The sequence below is a fragment of the Schistocerca piceifrons genome, chromosome 6 (assembly GCF_021461385.2).
Source record: "Schistocerca piceifrons isolate TAMUIC-IGC-003096 chromosome 6, iqSchPice1.1, whole genome shotgun sequence".
NCBI lineage: Eukaryota > Metazoa > Arthropoda > Insecta > Orthoptera > Acrididae > Schistocerca > Schistocerca piceifrons.
In genome coordinates, this window is record NC_060143.1 from 485,117,015 (window position 1) to 485,140,658 (window position 23,644).

A 23,644-nucleotide genomic window follows, 5' to 3' on the forward strand; every position below is an offset into this window, starting at 1 on the left:
ATATTCATGCAGCTACTTCTCTTTTCTCAACGGATTCTGTAATGTTCCTATAGACGACAGCAATCTTCCCCTACTTATAAGTGCTTCTATATCGTTGCATTTCTCGTCTTGCTACATCTGCTATGCTATTTTGTACTTCCCGTCTAGCTCTTTTTTTAGACCCTATGTTCCCTTTCGCCTGCTTTATTGGCAGCATTTTTATATTTTCTCCTTTCGTTAAAAAAGGTGCTATCCGCCACGTAGAGACAAGAGTCTCAGAAACAGCCAATTGAATTACGCAGATACACCCCCTAGCTTACGAGGAGACGTTCTCAGAGTCAGTTTCCTCCACGAAATCTGACGGAAGTCAGAACAAGGAGACCAGTGTTTCCTTAATTACTTAGTAGCTGAGCTCAGGTGGGTCGGAACCTCTGGACTCATGTGACAGTTGAGGCTTTACCGAGAAGTCAAACTCTCGTCATCTAATTAGGAGCGGATGTCGTCGTATGCTTCAGACTTAGACGTCTGCAGCTTATCAAACTCCTGAGACATGTAAGTTACCACTTTTTCTCTTCGTCTTGTGAGTCTCATACCGTACACGCACCCCTGCGATTAACGCGTTTTGTTCATTGCGATTTCAAGATTTTCTTTTTTGAGTCCTCAGTCTTCTAACGGTTTCGATGCGATCGGCCACGAATTCTTCCCTAGTGCCAACCTCTTTATCTCAAAATAACATTTGCAACCTAAGTCCTCAGTCATTTGTTGGATATATTCCAGTCTCTGTCTACCACTGCAGTTTTTAACCTCTACAGCTTCCTCTAGTATCGTAGCAGTTATTCCCTGACGTCGTAACACGAGTCCTATCATTCCGCCGCTTCTTGTTGATAGTGTATTCCATAAATTCCTTTTTTCGTCGAGTATGATGTGAATCTCCTCGTTCCTTATCATATCAGTCCACCACATATTCAACATCATTCTATAGCACCACATCCCAAACACTGGGATTGTCTGCTTTTGCAGTGTTCCCACAGTATATAATTCACTATCATACAATTCTGTACATTATCAAATATTTCTTCCTTAGATTAAAGACAATGTTTAATACTAGCAGACTTCAATTGGGCGGTAATGCCCTCTTTGTTCTTGGTCTTCGTTTCCTACTTGTCCCTCTTCGTTCTTGCACATACAGTATACCATTCGTCTTTCCCTATACCTTACTCTTATCTTTCTCAGGATTTCGAACATCTTGCACCACTTTACCTTGTCGAATGCTTTTCCCATGCTGTCCTATCAGCATGCACTGATTTTCCTTCTCTTGCTTCATAGCGCCAAAGCTGCCTGTCTGGTGTCCTTACCTTTCCGAAAGACAAAGTGAGCTTCATGTAACAGATCATCGGTTTTCATATAAACATTTAGCAGTCCTCGTACTAGGAGGTGAAGAAAAATAGCCTCCAACCTTGTCCTCTTCCAGAAGCAAAGCTCCCTGGTATCCCCTACTACAAGGGACCGAGCGAGGTGTCGCAGTGGTAAATCACAGGTCTCTTATTTGGGGTAACGCCGGTTCAAATCCACTCCTAGCCATCCATACTGAAGTTTAGCGTGTTTGCCACAACTGTTAGGATCCGCAGCTCGTGGTCTAGCGGCTAGCGTTGATGCCTGTGGATCACGGGGTCCCTGGTTCGATTTCCGACCGAGTCAGGGAGATTTTCTCCCCCCCCCCCCCCCCCGCCCCACTGGAGACTGGGTGTTTGTGTTGTCCTCATCATTCGGGAAAATGGCGAGACTGGACAGTGCAAAGGCTGAGATACTTGTACGGGCGCTGATAGCCGCCCCGCAAATCAAATGTCATCACAAATGTTGGGACGGTTCTTTTGAAAGCACACGGCCTGCTTCCTTTCAAATCTTTTCACCACTGGCGACCTCGGCCTCTTCGCTGCCGTTACAGCTACGACAAAGTACCAGAAATCAGCATCGTCACAAGATATCTCAGGGAGTTATCGAACCAGTCGTCCAGATCGGGCAGGTCATTTCGTACATCCAGCAGTTACCATCTAGCGACGTTAGCAGGTTTGTAAGAGGATAAATCTGGACCAACTTTCAGTTTTTTTTAAAATTTTGAAAACGCACTTTAAAAGACGATATCAAGTTGCAAAGTTGAGAGCACTTCTGATCTGTGTAAAGTACAAATAAAACACTCCGTAAAGAAAGTGCAAGCATCGTGCAAGTGTAAGAGGACAACCAATGTGTGTTGCCTACCGTGAGGGGCGGCGCTGCAGACCTTGAGCAGTAGCAGCAGCAGTGTCACGGCAGTCCCAGTGCTATGCATGGCGTAGGTCGTGCTGTCACGCCGGCGCGATCGCATCTGTAACAGCCCACAACCACAAGTCTTAATTACTTGATGCAATCCAGAAGGAAACTGATATATATGAAAACAGATATCAGTTGCTAACAATTATAATTCCCATCAGGTTGATCTGTTGTATCAAAAATTACCAGAAACAAACGATGCTGTTATAAATTCCAAGAAGAGATTTACAAAAATGACATACATGGGACCTATTTCAGATAAAATAAATAAATTATTTAAGAATACAAGCGTGACAATAGCATTTAAAAGCAATAACCCATTACAGATGAAACTGAAACACACAATTGGGGAATCAAACATATACCAAAAGTCAGGTGTTTACAAAATACTATGTAATGACTGTGAGAAACAGTATATTGGCCAAACTGGCCGTAACTTTCTAACACGTTTTAAAGAACATACTACTGGTACTGCACGTACCAAATCAATATTTGGTCAACATCTGGATGGATACAATCATTCTGAGGGTTGCATCTCTAACAATTTGAAAATATTACATACTGCGCCAAAAGGACTACTGCTACATACTTTAGAAGAAATTGAAATCTTTTCACTTCATAAAAGTAATCCGTTATCTGTTTTAAACGAACAACTTCAATTCAAAGAAAGACATTTCTTTGAGCTTTTCGATGATCTGCTTTAGAATGTTCACTCTTCTGTCCTTCGTTTTTAAAATTATTAAGACTTTTGGGAAATATTTTATCTTTACTTTGTAATTTTATATCACCAAACATTATCTTATGACTGACTATCTGATTTAGAATGTTTGCTTATATGCTTTTAGACGCCATATTCCAAATTCACATCCTTTCATTTTTGACACTACGGCTCATAGTATTATAATTTTAAATTCCTTCCATTTTTCATTATTTTTATCTGTTTATAAGACTGTCATGCAAGTTAAGTAATAGCAATACCTTTTTAAAAATTATCACATCTAATTTAAAAAATAAAAGTTTGCAATCTACATAAGAACTTCATAGACAATATTTCATAAATATGCACAACTACTTCGTATCGTATCTGTGCAGCATGTACTATACTTGTCAGCTAAAGATTATTGCAGCCTATTCATTGAAAATCGTTCCAATAAAGACATGTTGCTGCTCAATAGTACATTGTCTGACGTGACAGTCTTTGCCATTCCACTTTCGCAACAACTCCGTTAGAAAGAAGCCTGCTGCCAAATCTTTGCACTGGCGTTTATCATCAACATGGCAACCACAAGTTTGCCTATCGACTTTACAACAACTTCAGTGGAAAGAAGCCTGCTGCCTCATCTTTGGAACGGTGTCCAACTTCACCATGGCAACCAGTGGTTCCAAATGGTTCACTTACAGGCCTTGAGAGGGGAACCCATGTACTGTCAAAACGAACTTCATTTTCCTACATGTTTAAGTATTTTTAGCGCTTCTTAATTGGCAATAGCTGTTAAATAAGCTAAGTTTAGTGTGTGTTTATTTTTATTTCTTGACAACGTTGTTTTAACTAAGAAACTTTACATTGCTATTCGACTTATAACTCATTGGTTAATAATGACATCATAGCGTTAGAAGTGAGCGGAGCCTCCATTATACAGGGTGTTACAAAAAGGTACGGCCAAACTTTCAGGAAACATTCCTCACACACAAAGAAAGAAAATATGTTATGTGGACATGTGTCCGGAAACGCTTACGTTCCATGCTAGAGCTTAATTTATTACTTCACTTCAAATCACATTAATCATGAAATGGAAACACACAGCAACAGAACGTACCAGCGTGACTTCAAACACTTTGTTACAGGAAATGTTCAAAATGTCCTCCGTTAGCGAGGATATATGCATCCACCCTCCGTCGCATGGAATCCCTGATGCGCTGATGCAGCCTTGGAGAATGGCGTATTGTATCACAGCCGTCCACAACAGGAGCACGAAGAGTCTCTACATTTGGTACCGGGGTTGCGTAGACAAGAGCTTTCAAATGCCCCCATAAATGAAAGTCAAGAGGGGTGAGGTCAGGAGAGCGTGGAGGCCATGGAATTGGTCCGCCTTTACCAATCCATCGGTCACCGAATCAGTTGTTGAGAAGCGTACGAACACTTCGACTGAAATGTGCAGGAGCTCCATCGTGCATGAACCACATGTTGTGTCGTACTTGTAAAGGCACATGTTCTAGCAGCACAGGTAGAGTATCCTGTATGAAATCATGATAACGTGCTCCATTGAGCGTAGGTGGAAGAACATACTGACGAAACTAAAATGAGCTCTAACATGGAAATTAAGCGTTTCAGGACACATGCCCACATAACATCTTTTCTTTATATGTGTATGAGGAATGTTTCCTGAAAGTTTGGCCGTACCTTTTTGTAACACCCTGTATGTAGTAAGACGTACACTGGTTTCTCCAGTAGTGATTCTCCAGCAGAAGTAGGTAATTCATCGATTTACAGCTTTATAACTTTATGTATTTTCTTTATTGTATGTAGCCCTAACGAATAAATTGTGATCAAGACTGTTTTTAATAGTAAGAAAAAAGTGTTAACCTTTGCCTTAGCTCCCAGACTTCCTTCTTACATGAATTTCTTTTGATTATTATTTTTGCAGATCCATAGGTCATCTTTGTCTTTGTCTTCTGGTTTTACGTTTCCTTTTCTTAAACGTATAAAACTTGCTTTGGTACGTCAGGACAAATCTTAAACAATCACAAGAGAATCAAACCACGTGGACTGAAAAAAAGGTAAACGGTTAATCACAGAAGAAAGAAAGGTCAGCGGGATGAGCGCTTCATGAATTTAAACTTTCAAAGGGAGGCCACGACGTTCAGATCACGGATTCACTTCAAACTTTGTACAATTTTAGTAATCTATTAGGACAAAATGTGCAAATACTAAGGCGAAGTACGTAGACGATTTCGAGAAAATCACAAGAGACTTCTTGACGTACTGGTGGGTTGTAACCCTGAGCACGAGATGGTGCCTGTCTTATGGTCAGCGTTCATGCTCCGTAATCAGTGGATCGCTCGATCAAGTCCCACTCATGTTTTTATATTCTTATTTTTTTCAGCATTAGTCATATATCATACATATTACATACGCCAGGTAACATAATGAAAAGACACGTCCTTGCATGAATTCTTACTGAATTCCCAACGTTATTTGGTTGTTTACTAAATTTTTTTATCACAATGAATATTATCGACTGCCGGCCGCTGTGACCGAGCGGCTCTTGGCGCTTCAGTTCGGAACCGCGCTGCTACTACGGTCACAGGTTCGAATCCTGCCTCGGGCATGGATGTGTGTGCCGTTCTTAGGCTAGTTAGGTTTAATTAGTTCTAAGTGTAGGGGACTGATGACCTCGTATGTTAAGTCCCATACTGCTTAGAGCCATCTGAACCATTTTTTTTTTTTATTATGCGACTTTTATTTCTATAGACGAGTTACAGACTTTATCTAGCGCCTTCAGACGTCTTCATATAGGCACTCCCAGCGTCTCATGAAGATGCTATTAAAATACATTCAATCGAACAACACCAATTCTCGGCACCAATAATAACGAAAACGTCACGTTACACATGGTTTGCATCCAGACTGTCGAAAGAAACAGAAATTTTTCAAGATGTCAACGAGCTTTGTTGTTCTTTAGAAAGCTGAAGATTCATTTTGCTTGCAGGAAAACTACATTCATTCTATGTCACAGATGCATTTTTAATTTGTCTTTTGCGTGTATGCACGAAAAATACTACCTTGAATCTTGTAATGTCAAAAGGACATCCGACGACTAATTGAACATTACCCCCGTATTCTGGCATACTGTTACTTGTTTTACTACTAAATAAAGTTATTAACAGCTTTATTTATCGATGTTTGATCTGGGCTTTCCACGCCAGTCCCTCGACGTTTAAGCGTTTGTCTGTATCGCAGCGTTCAGGTGCGAAACAGTTCTCTGTATCTTACACGATTGTAGGTACAAGGGATTTCGGAAATCACGACTGGCATACTTTCTCAGAATAAATTTATTCATTTGTCGGTTTACCTGCCGAAAGTTATAAATAAAATATTTGCTGTAGTAATAAAAATTCGTAAGCAATAAAATAAGATTGGAAATTCAATAAAATTTCATGCATGTACACTTGTCCTTGTCTTTTTAAAATATTACCTTCCAAATATGTATGAAATATTAGGAGCCCCCTGCGGGTCTAGGGGTAAGAATAGCCCCGAGGTCTTCCTGCCTGTCATAAGAGGCACCTAAAATGAGTCTCACACGTTTCGGCCTTTATGTGTTGGTCCCCTGTAGGGTTTGACCTACATTTTTCAAAATTTTTCCGAAGAGCGAGCCAATTGGGGAAGGGCGCCTTACATGGTGCATCGTGTCCATTGTGCACTGAGATCTTTAGCCCACTTTCTCGTCGTTGCATTGCAGTCCAGCTCATCCTCCATCTCTTGAGCGAGGACACCTTCCTGGGTGCGTTTCCCTCCACCCACTATCCAGTGTCGTTTTCTGCTCCGACGATGACAAAGGAATTCTTGGTACCTCATATCCAGCGCGGTAACCAGTCCGTTGTGGTGGGGCCGCCATGTACCCTTTTGGTTGTGGCCCCCTGACAACACACGGATCGCTCTGCTGCTGCCTGCGCTGTTGACTCCCCACGTATGCCAAGGAGTAGATGCCCATCTCCCTGGGACATAGGCACTCCCAAAAATGGCCATCCTGCCAGGTGGCTCTTGCTGAGACTGGCTGGCGCCCTAGGGGAGGGCCCTTGGTCGGAGTGGGTGGTATCAGGGCGGATGACACACAACGAAATGTGGTACGTCATCTCTTGCTGGTGGCAAACCACCAGCAGTCTTTAAGCGTTCCAGGGCTCAATTCAATGCACAGAAGTATGACCCCAAATCGTTTCCCTCCCTGGCCACACCATGGGAGGAATGCATGGCTAAGGATGGCAGCGAAGCTTATTAACCCTAGTATGGTATCTTGTATGTACGAGAGTTGATGGGGAATCATTCATGTCAACGAAGCCTAAGTTTTTTGAGGAGCATTTAGAGGACAAGTTTGGGGAGGTGGAGGGCTCTGTGTCACTCTCAATAAAAACAGCATCCTCTGCCCAGTCACGTGCATTACTCGATTGTGACAAGCTGAGGGATGTTTCTGTTTCCATCACGCCCCATGAGAGCTTAAATATGGTTCAGGATAATATATTCCATAGGGACTGTCTTTTACAGCCTGATGACGAGCTGCGTTCCAATTTAGAGTGGCGAGGTGTTCACTTCACCCGGCGCGTCCATTGGGGTCCGAGGGATAATCAGGTTGACACCGATGCCTTCATCTTGGCCTTCGAGGGTGACACATTACCCAAGAAGGTCGAGGTGATCTTCTACCGATGTGATGTCAAGCCATATATCCCTCCCCCGATGTGGTGCTTTAAGTGCTGAAAATTCAGTCATATGTTTTCCCACCGTACTTCCAGCGCCACCTGTCGAGATTGTGGACGTCCATCCCATCCCAATGTTCCATGTGCCCTGTCTCCCATCTGTGTCAACTGCAGAAATCACCATTCCCCTTGCTTTCCAGACTGTAGGATTCTACAGAAAGAATGGAAGATAATGGAATATAAGACCCTGGACCACTTGACCTACACTGAGGTTTAGCGAAAAAACGAGAGGCTCCATCCTGTGTGTATGACATAAACCTACGCCGCCACTACGACAGTGGTTCTACCATCTCCTGTTTCGCCATATACAGTTGGCTCTCAGAGCCGTCCGAGTCCACCTACCTCCTTGAAAGTTGCGGGCACTTCCCTCCCTGTTACTCCCACATGACCTACCTTGGGAGCAACACCCCTCCCACCAACCATTGGGGACATCAGTCCCCACTTTTCAGCTGGAGAAGCGTACATCCTCTTCGGCTCCTCTCGCCAGGAAGGGGTCCCTTGGGTCACTCCCTTCCCAGGTTCCGACCAGTGGAAAAGCGGATACCCACCAGTGGCTGAAGCAACGACAGGTAGCTGGTCATAGGGCTTCACGATCCTCCTTAGTCCCTGATACTGACCCAGTGAGGCCCTCCCAGCCAGAAACACCGATGGAACAACGAGAGATACCAAAACAGAAGAAGGCACCCAAGATTCCAAACACTGTGGTGGCACCCATACCACATCCGCCTACATGCTCTGCATCTGAGGATATGGTGAAGATTCTGGCGTCTGCTGAGTACCTAGATCTCGCCGTACCCGCAGACACAATGGATGTCGATCGCACAGGTGCTCAACCGGTGGCAGCAGGTGACCCTCAGGCATAGCTTGCTTCCTTGAGCGCTTCATACCTTCCCAGCCTAACAATGACATCCTCCAGTGGAATTGCGGCGGTTTTTCCCACCACCTGGCTGAGCTACAGCAATTGTTAAGCTTTATACCTGTTTTATGCATTGCCCTCCAGGAAACCTGGTTCCCAGCAATACAAACCCCTGCCCTCCGTAGCTGTGGGGGATATTACAAGAACCGTATCGAATATAATACGGTGTCAGGCGGCGTTTGCTTCTGTGTCCTGAACTTGGTGTGTGGTGGACCTGTACCCCTTCAAACTCCTCTTGAAGCTGAGGCTGTCAGGATAAGGACGACGCAGGAAATAAATGTCTGCAACTTATATCTTCCTCCAGATGGTGCAGTACCCCTGAAAGTCCTGGCTGACCTGATTGATCAGCTCCCTGAACCTTCCTACGGCCATAACCCCTCGCTGGGGCAGAGGAGTCCAAAATTTACTGTCCCAACTCGACCTCTGCCTCCTAAATACTGGGGCCACCACAGTAGTAGTTACTTGGCCATTGATTTATCACTTTGCAGCCCAGGATTCCTTCCATCTACCCACTGGAGAGCACATGACGACCAGTGTGGTAGTGACCATTTCCCCATCTTCCTGTCACTCCCCCAGCGTCATGCCTCTGGACGCCTATTCTGACGGGCTTTACACAAGGCACACTGAGAAGCCTTCACCTGTGCTGTCACCGTTAAATCTCCCCCACATGGTGCCATCGATGTTGTGGTCGACCAGGTCACCACAACGGTCGTTTCTGCTGCGGAAAACGTGCTCCCGATGAAAGATAGTCCCGTGGGGGTTGCCAGAAGTCGCTGAGGCCATTAAAGAGCTTCGGCGAGCTCTACAGCGACATAAGCGGCACCCTTCCCTAGAGCACCTCATAGCCTTTAAACGACTCTATACCCGCATTTGCCAGCTTATACAAAGACGGAAACAGGAGTGTTGGGAGAGGTATGTCTCGACCATTAACATACGTCAGCTTCCCAAATCTGGAACTAGAGCAAACGTCTTCTCGGGTACCACACCCCATCGGGTGTCCCTGGTGTTCACATCAATGGCGTGTTGTGTACAGACGTAAACGCAATTGCCGAGCACTTTGCTGACCACTATGCTCGCGCCTCTGCATTAGAGAATTATCCCCCAGCCTTAGCGTCCTCAAACGGCGGATGGAAGGGAGGGTTCTCTCGTTCACTACACGCCACAGTGAACCCTATAACGCCCCATTTACAGAGTGGGAGCTCCACAGTGCCGTTGCACATTGCCCCGACACAGCTCCTGGGTCAGATCGAATCCACAGTCAGATGATTAGACATCTCTCATCTGACTACAAGCGACATCTCGTCATCTTCAACTGGATCTGCTGCGATGGCGTCTTTCCATCGCAATGGCCTGAGAGCGCCGTCATTCCGGTGCTCAAACCCGGTAAGAACCCGCTTGACGTGGACAGCTATTGGCCTATTAGCCTCACCAACGTTCTTTGTAAGCTGTGGAACGTGTGGTGTGTTGGTGGTTGAGTTGGGTCCTGGAATCACATAGCCTCCTGGCCCCACGTCGTGGCGGCTTCTGCCAGAGTCGCTCTACCACTGATAATCTGGTATCCCTCGAGTCTGCCATCCGAACAGCCTTTTCCAGATGCCAACACCTCGTTGCCGTCTTTTTTGACTTACGTAAAGCATATGACACGACCAGGCGACATCATATCCTTGCCACATTGTCGGCCGGGGTGGCCGAGCGGTTCTAGGCGCTACTGTCTGGAACCACACGACCGCTACGGTCGCAGTCTCGAATCCTACCTCTGGCATGGCTGTGTGTGATGTCCTTAGGTTAGTTAGGTTTACGTAGTTCTAAGTTCTAGGGGACTGATGACCTCAGAAGTTAAGTCCTATAGTGCTCAGAGCCATTTGAACCATTTGAACCACATTGTATGCGTGGGGTCTCCGGAGCCTGCTTCCGATTTTTATCCAAAACTGCCTGTCGCTTCGTACTTTCCGTGCCCAAGTTGGTGCCTCCCATAGTTCCCCTCATATCCAGGAGAATGGCGTCCTGCAGGGCTCTGTATTGATTGTACCTCTTTTTAGTGGCGATTAACGGTCTAGCAGCAGCTGTAGGGCTTTCAGTCTCACCATCTTTGTATGCAGACGATTTCTGCATTTCATACTGCTGCTCCAGTACTGGTGTTTCTGAGCGGCGCCTACATAGAGCCATCCACAAGGCGCATTCATGGGCGATAGTCCACGGCTTCCAGTTTTCAGCCGCAAAGTCGTGTATGATGCACTTCTGTCGGCGTTGTACCGTTCATCCGGACCCAGAACTTTACCTTCATGACGATCCACTCACTGCAGTGGAAACATACCGATTCTAAGGACTGGTTTTCGTTGCTATATTGACTTGGCTTTCTCACCTTCGTCAGCTTAAGCGGAAGTGCTGGCAGCACCCTCAATGCCCTCCATAGACTGAGCAACGCCAGTTGTGGAGCAGATCGCTCTACGCTGCTGCAGCTCTACAGAGCCCTTGTCCAATCCCGAATTGTCTATGAGAGTGTGGTTTATGGTTTGGCAGCGCCCTCAGCGTTGCTTTTACTCGACCCAGTGCACCACTGCGGTGTTCGACTAGCGATGGGAGATTTTAGGACGTCCGGTGACCAGCATACTGGTGGAGGCTGGCGTCCCCCCATTGCAAATCAGACGTGCACAACTGCTTGCCAGTTACGCTGCACACATTCTTAGTTCTCCTGAGCATCCGAATTACCGTCTCCTTTTCCCGCCCGCGGCAGTCCATTTCCGGCATCGGCGGCCCAGGTCGGGGCTAACGATCGCGGTTCGCGTGTGGTCCCTTCTCTCCGAACTGGTGTCCTTCCTTTTACCACATCTATGTGTGGTCTGTTCACGTACACCTACATGGTATACTCCTCGGCCGCAGCTTTGTCTGGACCTTTTGCATGGCCATAAAGACTCAGTTAACTCCGCCGCTTTCCACTGTCACTTCCTCTCGATTCTGGACGTGTTCCGGGGTTCTAACGTGGTCTATACCGGCAACTCGATGGCTTATGGCCACGTAAGCTTTGCGTATGTTCATGGAGGACATAAGGAACGCCACTCCTTGCCAGATGGCTGCTGTGTTTTCACTACAGAGCTGGCGGCCATACCTCGTGCTCTTGAGCACATCCGTTCATGCCCTGGCGCATCATTTCTCCTGTATACTGACTCACTGAGCAGCCTACAAGCTATCGTCCAGTGCTTCCCTCCCCATCCTTTGGTAGCGTCCATCCAGGCGTCCATCTATGCCCTGGAATGGTCCCGTCGTTCAGTGGTGTTTGTGTGGACCCCAGGACACTCGGAATCCCCGGCAACGAACTTGCCGACAGGCTGGCCAAACAGGCGACGCGGAAACCGCTTCTGGAGATGGGCATCTCCGAAGCTGACCTGCGTTCTGTCTTACGCTGCAGGGCCTTCCAGCTTTGGGAGACGGAATGACATAACAGTCCTCACAGCAAACTGCGTGTCATTAAGGAGACAACGAATGTGTGGAAGTCTTCCATGCGGCCCTCTCGCAGGGAATCAGTTGTCCTCCGCTGGCTCCGCATTGGCCATACATGGCTAACGCATAGTTACTTACTCCGTCGTGAGGACCCACCTCTGTGGTGCTGTGGCTCCCAAATGACAGTCATCCACATCTTGCTGGACTGCCCATTTTTAGCCGCTCTTTGACAGACTTTTCCCAGCTCGCTACCTTCGGTGATGGGCAACGATGCCTCAGCAGCAGCTTTAGTTTTACGTTTTATCCCCGTGAGTGGGTTTTATACTTGTATGTAGATTTTAGCCCATGTCCTTTGTTCCTCTGTGTCCTCCACCATAATGCTTTTAGGGTGGAGGTTTTAATGTGTTGCAGAGTGGCTGGCTTTTCCTTTTAATTCTCGTGGTCGGCCAGCCACTGTAATCTGATTTCTTGTTATACTCTCTTCTGTTTCTAGCGTCTCTGTGTGTTTTCTTATCCTCTTTTGTTCCTTTTAGTGTTCGTTGCTTTTCCTTCGTTCTTGCGTTTCCTTTCTTTCCGTTTTGTGTTATATGTCTCGTCCGTTTTATTCTCACACATGTGGCATTTTTTTATTAGGAAAAAGGGACCGATGACCTCGTAGTTTGGTCCCTTCCCCCCTTTTATAAACCAACCAACCAAATAGTAGGACTAATGTAGGAAAAATATAAATTAGAAAACCATGAGCGGGACTCCATCCAGCGGTCCACTGATTAAATAGCTTGAACGCTGAACACATGATCGCCGCCTTCTCGTGCTCTGGGTCGCGACACACATCATTGACGCGTAAAACTTCTCTTCCGTTTTTCTCTAAATCTCCTTTGTAGCACGCCTTGCTGCTTGCACACTATGTTGTCCTAATGGACTTCTAAAGGTGTACAAAGTTTGGAGTAAATGTGAACTTCGTAACCTAACTTTGTATGTTTATGCATCTAATTTCTTGCAAAGAAGAGTGAGATATACGCTTCGTTCTGATCCGAGAGGCGTGCTGGGAGAACTCATATTTACTACAACAGGCTCACTTCTAATCCAGTACGTGCACCGAAGTTCAGTACTTCGCACTGCTGCTACATTATCGGCTCTTCTATTGGTATAATACCTTATATGCCAATCTCTTCATTTTAGAGTATAACCTGCAACGAAGACTCTCAATGAAACCCAAAACAACTTCATCGTCTATCACTGAAAGAAATTTTCTCTTCGGTATACGACGCTGTAGCCAGATCCTCGTTTTTGTAGGGGTTGCCCAAATAAATGATTCCTCCTCTAATAGCGCTAACACCTCCTCCTGGTTCTCAAGTGAGAGAAAACACTGTAAGGGCCACCTCTGTTTCTTTCGATGCATTCGAGTAACAGTCTCCATTTGCAAGTTATTGGCCAAAAAACCTTTGTACTCATTCATCCTTGCCATTCATATTGATACAGAGACTAAAGAGATAAACGTACTCGATTCAAATTGCCAGTAGCATTCAGTTTAAAACGCGGATCGAACTACTAACCCGAATATGTTCTATGATCATCAGTTCTGTGTTGGAATACGTTGCCTAAGAATTAATATTCGATTCGTTGCTGTATATGGACGCGGTAGAACATAATTTTCAATATCATCTCGAAAGTGTTGTTAGAAACGTTTCAGTGAAATAGGACGCTTTTCTACCTGATAACTCACATTCGCGATTTAGAAGAGAGTCATTAATCACACACTGAAAGTTTTTATTGCTCCAGCAACACTAAGTAAGCGAGAGGTGAATCGCAGTGTATGACCAAATTGGATCATCAGCTGTTTAAATTATTGCCATACATTACGTAAGCCAAGTTTCCATCTCTGTAGATGAGCGATTAGTAGATGAGCGATTAGCGCGGCTGATTACCATGCAAGAGAGCCGGAATCGATTCTGGTAGTTGCAGGGATTTTCCATGGCTGGAGCCGCGCGATACCAATTGAGGAACTACTTGAGGAGCAATATTGGTTCAAGGTCACGGGAGCCGACAGCGGCAGCGGTCTGTTGACCCCAGGCCACTCCATACCACATCAAATAACGACAGTGGGGAGGATGACACGGCGGTCGGTTGGTACCGATGGGTCTGCTAGGACCTGTTATATCGTCTCTCTCTCTCTCTCCCTCTCCTCTCTCTCTCTCTCTCTCTCTCTCTCTCTCTCTCTCTCTCTCTCTCTCACTCTCCCTCCTTTGGTGTTAATGTATACCGATTTAAATGTAAGATGTGGTCAGGATTATTTGGAAACAGGAAAGGATATTTAATACGCTGTTGCCGTCACGTATATTCTGCACGCTCGTAAATGTGGCTTACATATACGCCAATGATAATCAAAGTTGCTACACAGGCAAAGATACTAGTAAAAATAGGTACAGTTTTGCTTGCAATGGTTTACGTTATGCAAACTCACAGCTAGCTCAAAGATAATCAGAAGTAGCGTGAAACTATTAGTGTACTACCCAATAAATTAATTGTTATGAAGAGAGAGGCGATATAATCAGCTGTGTAGCGTAAGGATTTGTACTCACGATAACTGGCCGGGGTGGCCGAGTGGCCGGCCGAAGTGGCCGTGCGGTTAAAGGCGCTGCAGTCTGGAACCGCAGGACCGCTACGGTCGCAGGTTCGAATCCTGCCTCGGGCATGGATGTTTGTGATGTCCTTAGATTAGTTAGGTTTAACTAGTTCTAAGTTCTAGGGGACTAATGACCTCAGAAGTTGAGTCCCATAGTGCTCAGAGCCGTTTTTTTGTGGCCGAGTGGTTCTAGGCGCTACAGTCTGGAACCGAGCGACCGCTACGGTCGCAGGTTCGAATCCCGCCTCGGGCATGGATGTGTGTGATGTCCTTAGGTTAGTTAGGCTGAAGTAGTTCTAAGTTCTAGGGGACTGATGACCTCAGAAGTTAAGTCCCATAGTGCTCAGAGCCATTTGTACTCACGATAAACAATTTGATTGATATCACGCTGGCTTCATTTTAGGCTAAGTATTTCCTAGATAGAACTAAATTTAATTGCAAACTCAGAGACATCGTGGAGCAAACCTAAGCTTTATTGTCTACTGCAGTTAAACTCATCTATTCAATTCCGCAAAAATTCTGATAAAATGAAATTTGCAAATATCAACGCATGAAAATTATCATCGATGTTCAAAGTATTTACTTGAGGGTGAAGGACAATCTTTAATATTTTAATTAAATTCCAGTTAATGGTCGCCTGTGCGCTCTTACGACAGAAGAAAGTCAGATGGGCAATCTTCTACAAAACTCACTTTAATTAACTATTTTCACTTAAATATTTCCACAGGGAGGGAGAGGATTTTAATAAGAGCAGGGAAATTCACTTTTACCATATACTGTAACAGAAAATACGTACATCAAATACATAGTGCGTTAGAACAGTTAACTGAATTAATTCTTCAACAGCAGAGACAGAAATAATATTATATCTTTGAACCAAGTCTTTTTAACATTAAAGACAAAGGATTTCCGTGGTCACAAAGAATGGCTTTTCATTGTATAGTTATTCTTCGATACTAATATACATACTTTATTAACATTTTCAACTCAGAAAATATCATATTAACGACTTGTAGGATTTATAACTATCTGTCCTATTAGCTACGGTATTTATCGACAGAAATACACTCAGTTTTGTACTTGCTTTAGACTTCACATTTACACATCTGGTATAGGTTTATTTTATTTTTTACAGGTTTTTCAAGGAAACGTCACACTGTGAATGGAGTACGTTTCACGTAACCTTAAATCTCAATACTCCCCTACTTCATTACTTTACTTTATTGCACCACAGTTTTCATTCCTTACCCTGTGACAGCTGAGAGGAACGTACGACAACTTACTTGTCGATCTAAAATTAAATGAAGGTTGATGGCTTATCTACGTAGTTAGGAAATGAAATCACGGGAAAATAATGCCATAGCACAAGTTAGTAATAGTTGTGACCACAATGACGGAAAATATGTAATAAGCCAAAATGAAACCGCCCCTTTCCCTGGGGCGATGATGCCACGCACTTCGCGGTCGACAATGACTTCGCAGTGCGATAAGCGACTGAAAGACGTTCTTCACAACCTCTGACATCGCTGACACCCTCGGGCATTTCAATTCTTCTTAGAGAAGTAATGTCGCCACTTACGAGTGCATCGCGGCCCGCAGGTTTTACGCTCATGTGCAGGCTGAAACCACTCCGACCATTCAGATCCATTTGAAGAAATCTGAAGATGATCCGATGCAGCTAAGCGGGCTTATGCTTTTTCAGCGTTCCTGTTTTACGTCCAATTATGGCATAATCATGGGAGGTATTGGACACTGAAACATGCATCAATAAAACGGCAAAGTGCCCGTCTAACATCCTCCAGTTCGCCAGAAGCCCTCGGTGTCAACCTTCATTAAGAATTTTAAAAATACTCCCGTACAGACAAACATCCTAGGCGCCTGCAGACCGGCAACCCCTTCGCCACTGTTTGATTCCGGATGGCCTACTATCATGATCAAGACACTTACTGTAGCGGCGAAAGAGCAGAAGCATAGCAGGTCTACAGGCGCCTGGTACTCTCGTCAAGAGTCCTTTTTGAAGACTTTTCTCATACAGCGAGTTCTGGGGATATAAAACTCAAGGAAACTGCACCAGCCTTGCCTGGAATTCGAAGCTGGGTGACGACTCGGAAGTTCTTAGTTGAGAACGATATGAAACAGACCTTTTTCCATGGATATTAATGAAATGATTTTTCCCCACTTGCCACTTTCTCCCACCAATCAGCAACAATTTGAGATTAATATTTACATCGATTATATTTGAAATTATTGCTTTAGAGGGGAGTAGTGAAAGAGTACACTATGTCCCACTGACCTAGAATCATGCGATTTAACAAGGAAAAAAGTTTCACAGTTCACGTACAGGAAAAAATACTGTTAATTTGTGCGAAAAAAATATTTTTAACAATTGTTGTCCGATTGTCTGTCTGACCGTTAAAACCCCTTTTTCCCAGGAATGGGTAGACATATTAAGTTGAAAAGTATGTCACAAACTAAAGTCGATGGTCGCTTGGAGGTGTAAAACGTTTAACCTTCTAAGTTAACGCAATTAAATGAGATGCCCATTTATGTCACATATTCTGACAGTGCAACCTCACTAATCAAAACCTATAGAGTGATTCCCTTTGACCTAGAATCATGGAATTTGGCAAGAAGCGAGGTTTCACAGAACAGGTATAGGAAGAAAATCTAAATCTGTTATACTGTAATTACGTAACATACAGTTTGTTGTCATTACAACTTACACTGCATTCATCATGCGCCAAAATCATAATAGAAAAATATTACTCTGTGCAAAAATTAAATGTAGGTGGTAGTCATATTTTAGTAAGTAAATAAAAATATTTTATTAAATTTTCTCTCTAAATATATAAACTGTAATCTCCTGCTCGCTTCTTTCTGAATGTCAGGACTAGTCTCAGGAACTACTGACGAGAATTTTATACGGCCTTGGAATTAAAGGGCTCAATATCTAGCCAGTATCGACATTGATATTAGGCAAAAATTGTCGAGATTTTCGATTTCTGTGATGGATGAACTATCTATATTCATCACTATGTTTGTATGAAAAACTCATTGCGCAAGTCCTACTCGCGCTTGGTCATTCTTTAATTACAGTTATCCTGTCTTTAGTACATATTGGAACACCTGCTTGCAGTAAACAGTGAAACAGTGTAGACTGGTTGATGCTGATAAATCCAGACCTATGAAGATTTATCATGCTGCTGATGTGCTGGTGAAACTTTCCTGAAGCAATGACACAAAGAAATCTAACTTCAGACTTTATAAAAAATGGAATTTATCCACGCTATGTCAATATCTTGTCCAGTCGGATTTCCTTATGCCTGGGACTCAGGAGAGCTCTCTAATTCTGTTGATGTACGTAATCCAGTAGGAACATTGGCTTCAGATAGATGTGAAAGCCTCTGAACACTTGCAACAAAAGCACTAGCAAACATGTCAGACATAAAATTACAACATAAAAGTAATAACAGATAAAAATTAAATTTTTATGAACCCAAAAAAATTCAATCCACAGGTTTAAGGAAACACAATCAAATACAAAAGAATATGCTTAACTTTGCAAGGAACACCTCCACATAATAGGAGCGACCCATGAGGATACCTCAGTTTTGATTTGAAACCATCTGGATTACTGATAAGATTTTTGAATTCGAACAGTAGCTTACTGAAAATGGTTGCAGCAATATACTGTGCAATTTTCTGCACAAAAGTTCAGGTATTCCGATCCGAATGCAAGTTGCATATCTGCAGAGTACAAACTGAGTGAAAACAGCTTTTATTGGGAATAGGCTAATATTGTTATCAAGAAATGACAATAAAAAATATTTATATTGTGAGGCCGATGTCAAATACCCAGACTCGTGAACATTGGTTGACAAGATTTGAGCAACTCTAGCAGTGCGACTCTAGCCGAGTGTCTGTACCTGTGCCAAATCCCCACACAAATGCATATTCGTGACTCCGTTCGGATGGCTCTGGCCTTAACAGGAACTCAACAGATTAAGAGTGACCCATAAGGAGACTTCAGTTTCGATATGAAAACGTGAGGATTACCACCAAGATTTTTGAATATGAGTGGTTGCTTACTGAAAATGGTTGCAACAATATCCTGCACAACACATGCACAAATGTTTAGGAAGTCCAATCTAAATGCAGATTTGATATCTGCCCAGTATTAACTGGGTGAAAACAGCTTTTCGTGGGAATAAGCTAATATTAGCAAGAAATGACAATAAGCAATATTTATATTAAGAGGCCAACGTCGAAATAACAATACTCGTGAACATGGGTCAACGAGAGGTACATGAATCTTGAGACGTACATCTAGCTGCGGAACTCTAGCAGCATGACATATGCAACGTGAATTTACTCCTTTGACTCTAGCTGCATGAATGCCACCCGCACAACTAGGTCACTGCGACTCTGGCCGCAAAACCCAAGTCACGCGAATCAAGGGGTGTGACTGAAGCTTCAGAATCAGGCCACGTAACCAGAGCTGCACACTACAGCACCGTGACTACAGCTGCTCGACTGGGGCCGCTTGACTGCGGCCGCTCGACTCCGGGCACATGCATCGGGCGCGCGAGTCCATCCGCACGATATCACATGCACAATAATCAGAGGCCGATGTCAAAATGCCCAAACTCATGAACTTGGCATCAAGAGTGTTACCGCAGCCTTGTGTCTCAAGCTCTGCGACTCCAGCCACGCAACTCTAGCCATGCGACCCTTATGGTGTGACTCTTGCTGCACAACTACAACAATGCGACTCCAGCTGCATGGCTCCAACACAACAACTCCAGCTGAGAGTCTCCAGCCACTCAACGCAAGCCACGTAACTCCAGATAGGCGACCAGCTACGCTACTCCAGCTGTGTTTATTTATTTATATACACATCACGATCCAAAGGATCAAATTGAGGAGCAAATCTTCAAGGTCATGGAACATGTCAGTACATGAAATTACAACATAAAAGTAATTACAGATAAAAATGAAATATTTCTAAACAAAAAATTTCAACCCACAAGTTTAAGGAACGCAATCAAAAATATAAGAATCAGCTTAATTTTTGAAGGAACTCCTCAACAGACTAAAAGTGACCCATGTGGAAACTTCACTTTCGTTTTGAACCGTGTGGATTATGGCTAAGACTTCTGAATTCGAGTGATTGCTTATTGAAAATGATTGCTGCAGTATACTGTACAATTTGCTGCACAAGAGTTAAGGATTCCGATCGAAATGCAGGTTTAGTCACCTCTACAAACAACTACCCTCCATTTATTGCTCCCGCCAGGCGGAAACAGCCCATAACCGAATATGCATAACTTACAGTAGTACCTTGTCAGTGCTTCACAGTAAAACAAGTAAATTTTTTTGTATACTTTCTGGTCAAAAGCATCTGGACATCTAGTAGCGACATTATTATGGGATGTGTCTGCCCTTCACCTTTGTCATGGCTTTATCTCTGCTGGGAATGCTTTCGATAAGTTATCTGGAATTCTGTACATGTGTGGAGGAATGGCACTCAATCTGCCTCAAGAGCGGAAACAAGAGAAGGTAATGCTTTTGGAGGCTGGGGTGTGGATCAAAGTTGAGCTTGTAACCCACCCCAAAGGCGTTCCATTGGATTCAGGTCGATACACAGGGCAAGCCAGTCCATTTCAGTAATATTCGACGTATACACGTACGTAGATACTCCACAAGCCACTGTATGGTGCGTGGCGGAGGGGACCCTTTACCACTACTAGTCATTTCCTTTCCTGTTCCATTCGCAAACAGAGCGAGGGGAAAACGACTATCTATATGTTTCTGTATGAGCCCTAATTTTTCAAATATTATCATCATGGTCCTTACAAGAGAAGTCTATTGGCGGCTGTAGAATCGTCTGGCAGTCAGCTTCAAATGTTGGTCCTCTAAATTTTCTAAATACTCTTTCTCGACAAGAATATTGCCTTCCATCCAGGCATTCCCATTTGAGTTCCAGAAGTATCTCCATAACACTTCCAGTGTTTTTCGAACCTATCGCTAACAAAATCTAGCAGCTTACCTCTGAATTGCTTCGATGTCTTCCTTCAATCAAACCTCGTACGGATCCCAAACACTCGAACAATACTCAAGAATAGGTCACACCAAAGTGCTAAATGGGGTCTCCTTTACAGACGAACTACTCTTTCCTAAAATTGTCCTAAAAAAAATGGGAGTCGCCCATTCGCGTTTCCTAACGCAGTTCTCACAGGCGCATTATATTTTATATTGCTTTGCAATGTTACGCACAAATATTTAAACAACGTGACTGTGTCAAGCAAGACACTACTAATACTATAGCCGAAGATTAGAGGTTTATTCTTCCTTAAATTCTTCCCTAAATTTTTCCACACTAATACCTAGCTGCCATTCATCACACCAACTAGAAATTTTGTCTAAGTCATATCTTCCTTCACTCACTTAACTTCGACACCTTACAGTACGCCAGAGCATCATCAGCAAACAACAGCAGATTGCTGCCCACCCTGACAATCAGATCATTTATGTACATAGAGAACAACAGCTGTCCTATCACACTTCCCTGTGAAAAACAGACTGGGTTCTATCACTTAAGTTGTTTCAGAGTCACTCACGTATCTGTTAACTTATTCCGTATGCTCGCACCTACGTTAACAGCTTGCATTGGACACCATGTCAAATGATTTCCGAAATTCTAGAAATATGGAACCAGTCTGTTGCTCTTCACCCATAGCTCGCAATACATCATGTGAGAAAATGGCAGGCTGAGTTTCGCACAAGTGATCCTTTCCAAAGCCCTGCTGGTTCATGGACATAAGCTTCTCAGAGACACTGCTTTATGACAGGGTGGTTTGTTATTCTGATACATTCATTGTCTCTGAACTGTAGTGGAACCACCGTTTAGGATAGGGAAAGTTAGTTTTTTGTGATATTCTGAGTACAAGTTACAGCCAGGTGCGGGCCAGATTGCATTCAGTTACACATACCAACGGTTGCAAAGTAGAATGGAGGCCACAGGCCCGTTGAACCACTGAAAAGAGTAAATGCAGTGGTTCGCATGGTGCAATCTACAGGGAGAAGACGCCCTCTGGCGCAACTTAGGTAGGGTGAGTACATGACTTGGAGAGGCACATTAGCAAAACAGGGGCGCACAGCCGACTATAAGTAGGTGCCATTTTCTAACGAGATTCATTCAAGTTTGGCAGCTCTCCTGGACGGCGGGGCATGTCACACCACCAGCTTCACACAGCAGCAGATGGAGCACCAGCGTTACATGGTGGGTTGCTTGTTCGACCCCCTGAGGCCGATGCGGGGTCTGTAGCCAGCGAGCCAGCGTCGGGCTACTCCACAGCCTGCTATTGCCAGCTACGCTAGCGAGGAAGGACACAGTGAGCCACATAGTGGCTCCCAGCAGAGCAGCGCTGAGTCAATGGGGAAGAAGAACGATGAGCCGGCTGCAGCCGCAGCCCTGACAATGCAGTCCTATAAGGCCAACACACAGCAGCACATTGTGCTGGGTCACTGGGGTGGTGGCCTCAGCATTGTGGGGCCCTGTGACACCAACTGTGGTGAACATGGCTCTGTAGTAGAAATAAATAAATAATTTGGAAAGCTCAGATGAGTTTCAATATGGCACCTCCTGGCATCACCCACTACAAAACTGTTCCTTTTCTGTATGCAGTACATAACGCAGTAACATGTGTTTGAATCCTTCAGCTATTTATGTTTACTTAAACGCAATAAGGGGAACACACCTAATCACCTCTTCCACGCTTCACTGTTCACACTACATGGCATGACACATGACATTCTCCAGTCATTCGTCAAAACCAGATGTCTTCATTGGGGTGCCACAGGTTACTGTGATTCATCACTCCAAATCATTCGTTTCTAGTCGTCCAATGTCCAGTGGCATCGCTCTTTACATCACCTCAAGTGTCACTTAGGTTTTACATCACCTCAAGCATCACTTAGCATTGAGAACAGGTACACCTGGCTTATTAGGAGTCGCTCATTGTGTTTAACTCTGTTAAGCAGAGTCATTATGGTAGTTGGACTGCTCATGAGTGATTCTCTGCTGGTTTCAAGCGATTATAACAACCATTCTCAGCATTATGCAGTTGTCCATCAGTACATGAGATTTGCCTAGTCTTGGTTTGGCTTTAGATTTTCCTTCACGTTTCTACATCACATCCCATCACCAATTTGGGCAGCTTTGGAAAGTTTGAACAGTTCATGGCGGATCTGATACTCAGGTGACATCCAGTGACTAGTCAACATTCGAAGTCACTCAGCTTCCTCGACTGACCCATTCTCATGTTACTGCTTCTCAACTGACAACACAATACTCCCCACCAGTTTTTATACTGATGGGTTCGCCACACACAACATCTGGTAGCTAATTTCGCACTACATAGGGGTGTCCAAATATTTTTCATCAGACAGCGTAATTGATATGCACAGTTTGATGAAGTAAATGAAATTGAGATAACTTCATCGATTTATAACTCTTCAAATTAGAGTCGCACAGCTGGAGTTGTGCGGCTGGAGTTGTGTTACTAGAGTCACGTTGCTAGAGTCGTGTCACTAGAGTCGTGTACTCCTTGACCCACGTTCATGAGTCAGGTACTTCCAAATTGGCCTCTCAATATAAATAATTCTTATTGTTATGTCTTGATAGCAATATTAGCTTATTCCAAGAAATGCTGCTTGCACCCAGTTAATATTCGGCATATATCAAACCTGCATTTGGATCGGACTTCCTTAACTCTTGTGCAGAATGTTGTGCAGTATACTGCTGAAAGCATTCTCAATAAGCTACTGCTGGAATTCAAAAATTTTTGCCGTAATCCAAACAGTTTCAAATCGAAACTGAAGTTTCCTCATGGGTCACTACTATTCTGTTG

The 23,644-nt window shown here is 44.1% G+C and overlaps 1 protein-coding gene across 1 annotated transcript in view; it reads right to left on the reverse strand.

The window, feature by feature from the left end:
* The window catches only part of LOC124803398, a 78,989-nt gene extending 59,532 nt beyond the window's left edge, over window positions 1–19,457 (reverse strand). Inside the window, exons 1-2 of the mRNA XM_047264582.1 lie at window positions 19,407–19,457; window positions 2,236–2,341 (exon numbers count right to left, since the gene is read on the reverse strand). Of these exons, the coding sequence (XP_047120538.1) occupies window positions 2,236–2,341; window positions 19,407–19,457 (157 nt within the window). The remainder of the gene's footprint in view (window positions 1–2,235; window positions 2,342–19,406) is intronic.
* Between the last annotated feature and the right edge of the window lie 4,187 nt (window positions 19,458–23,644).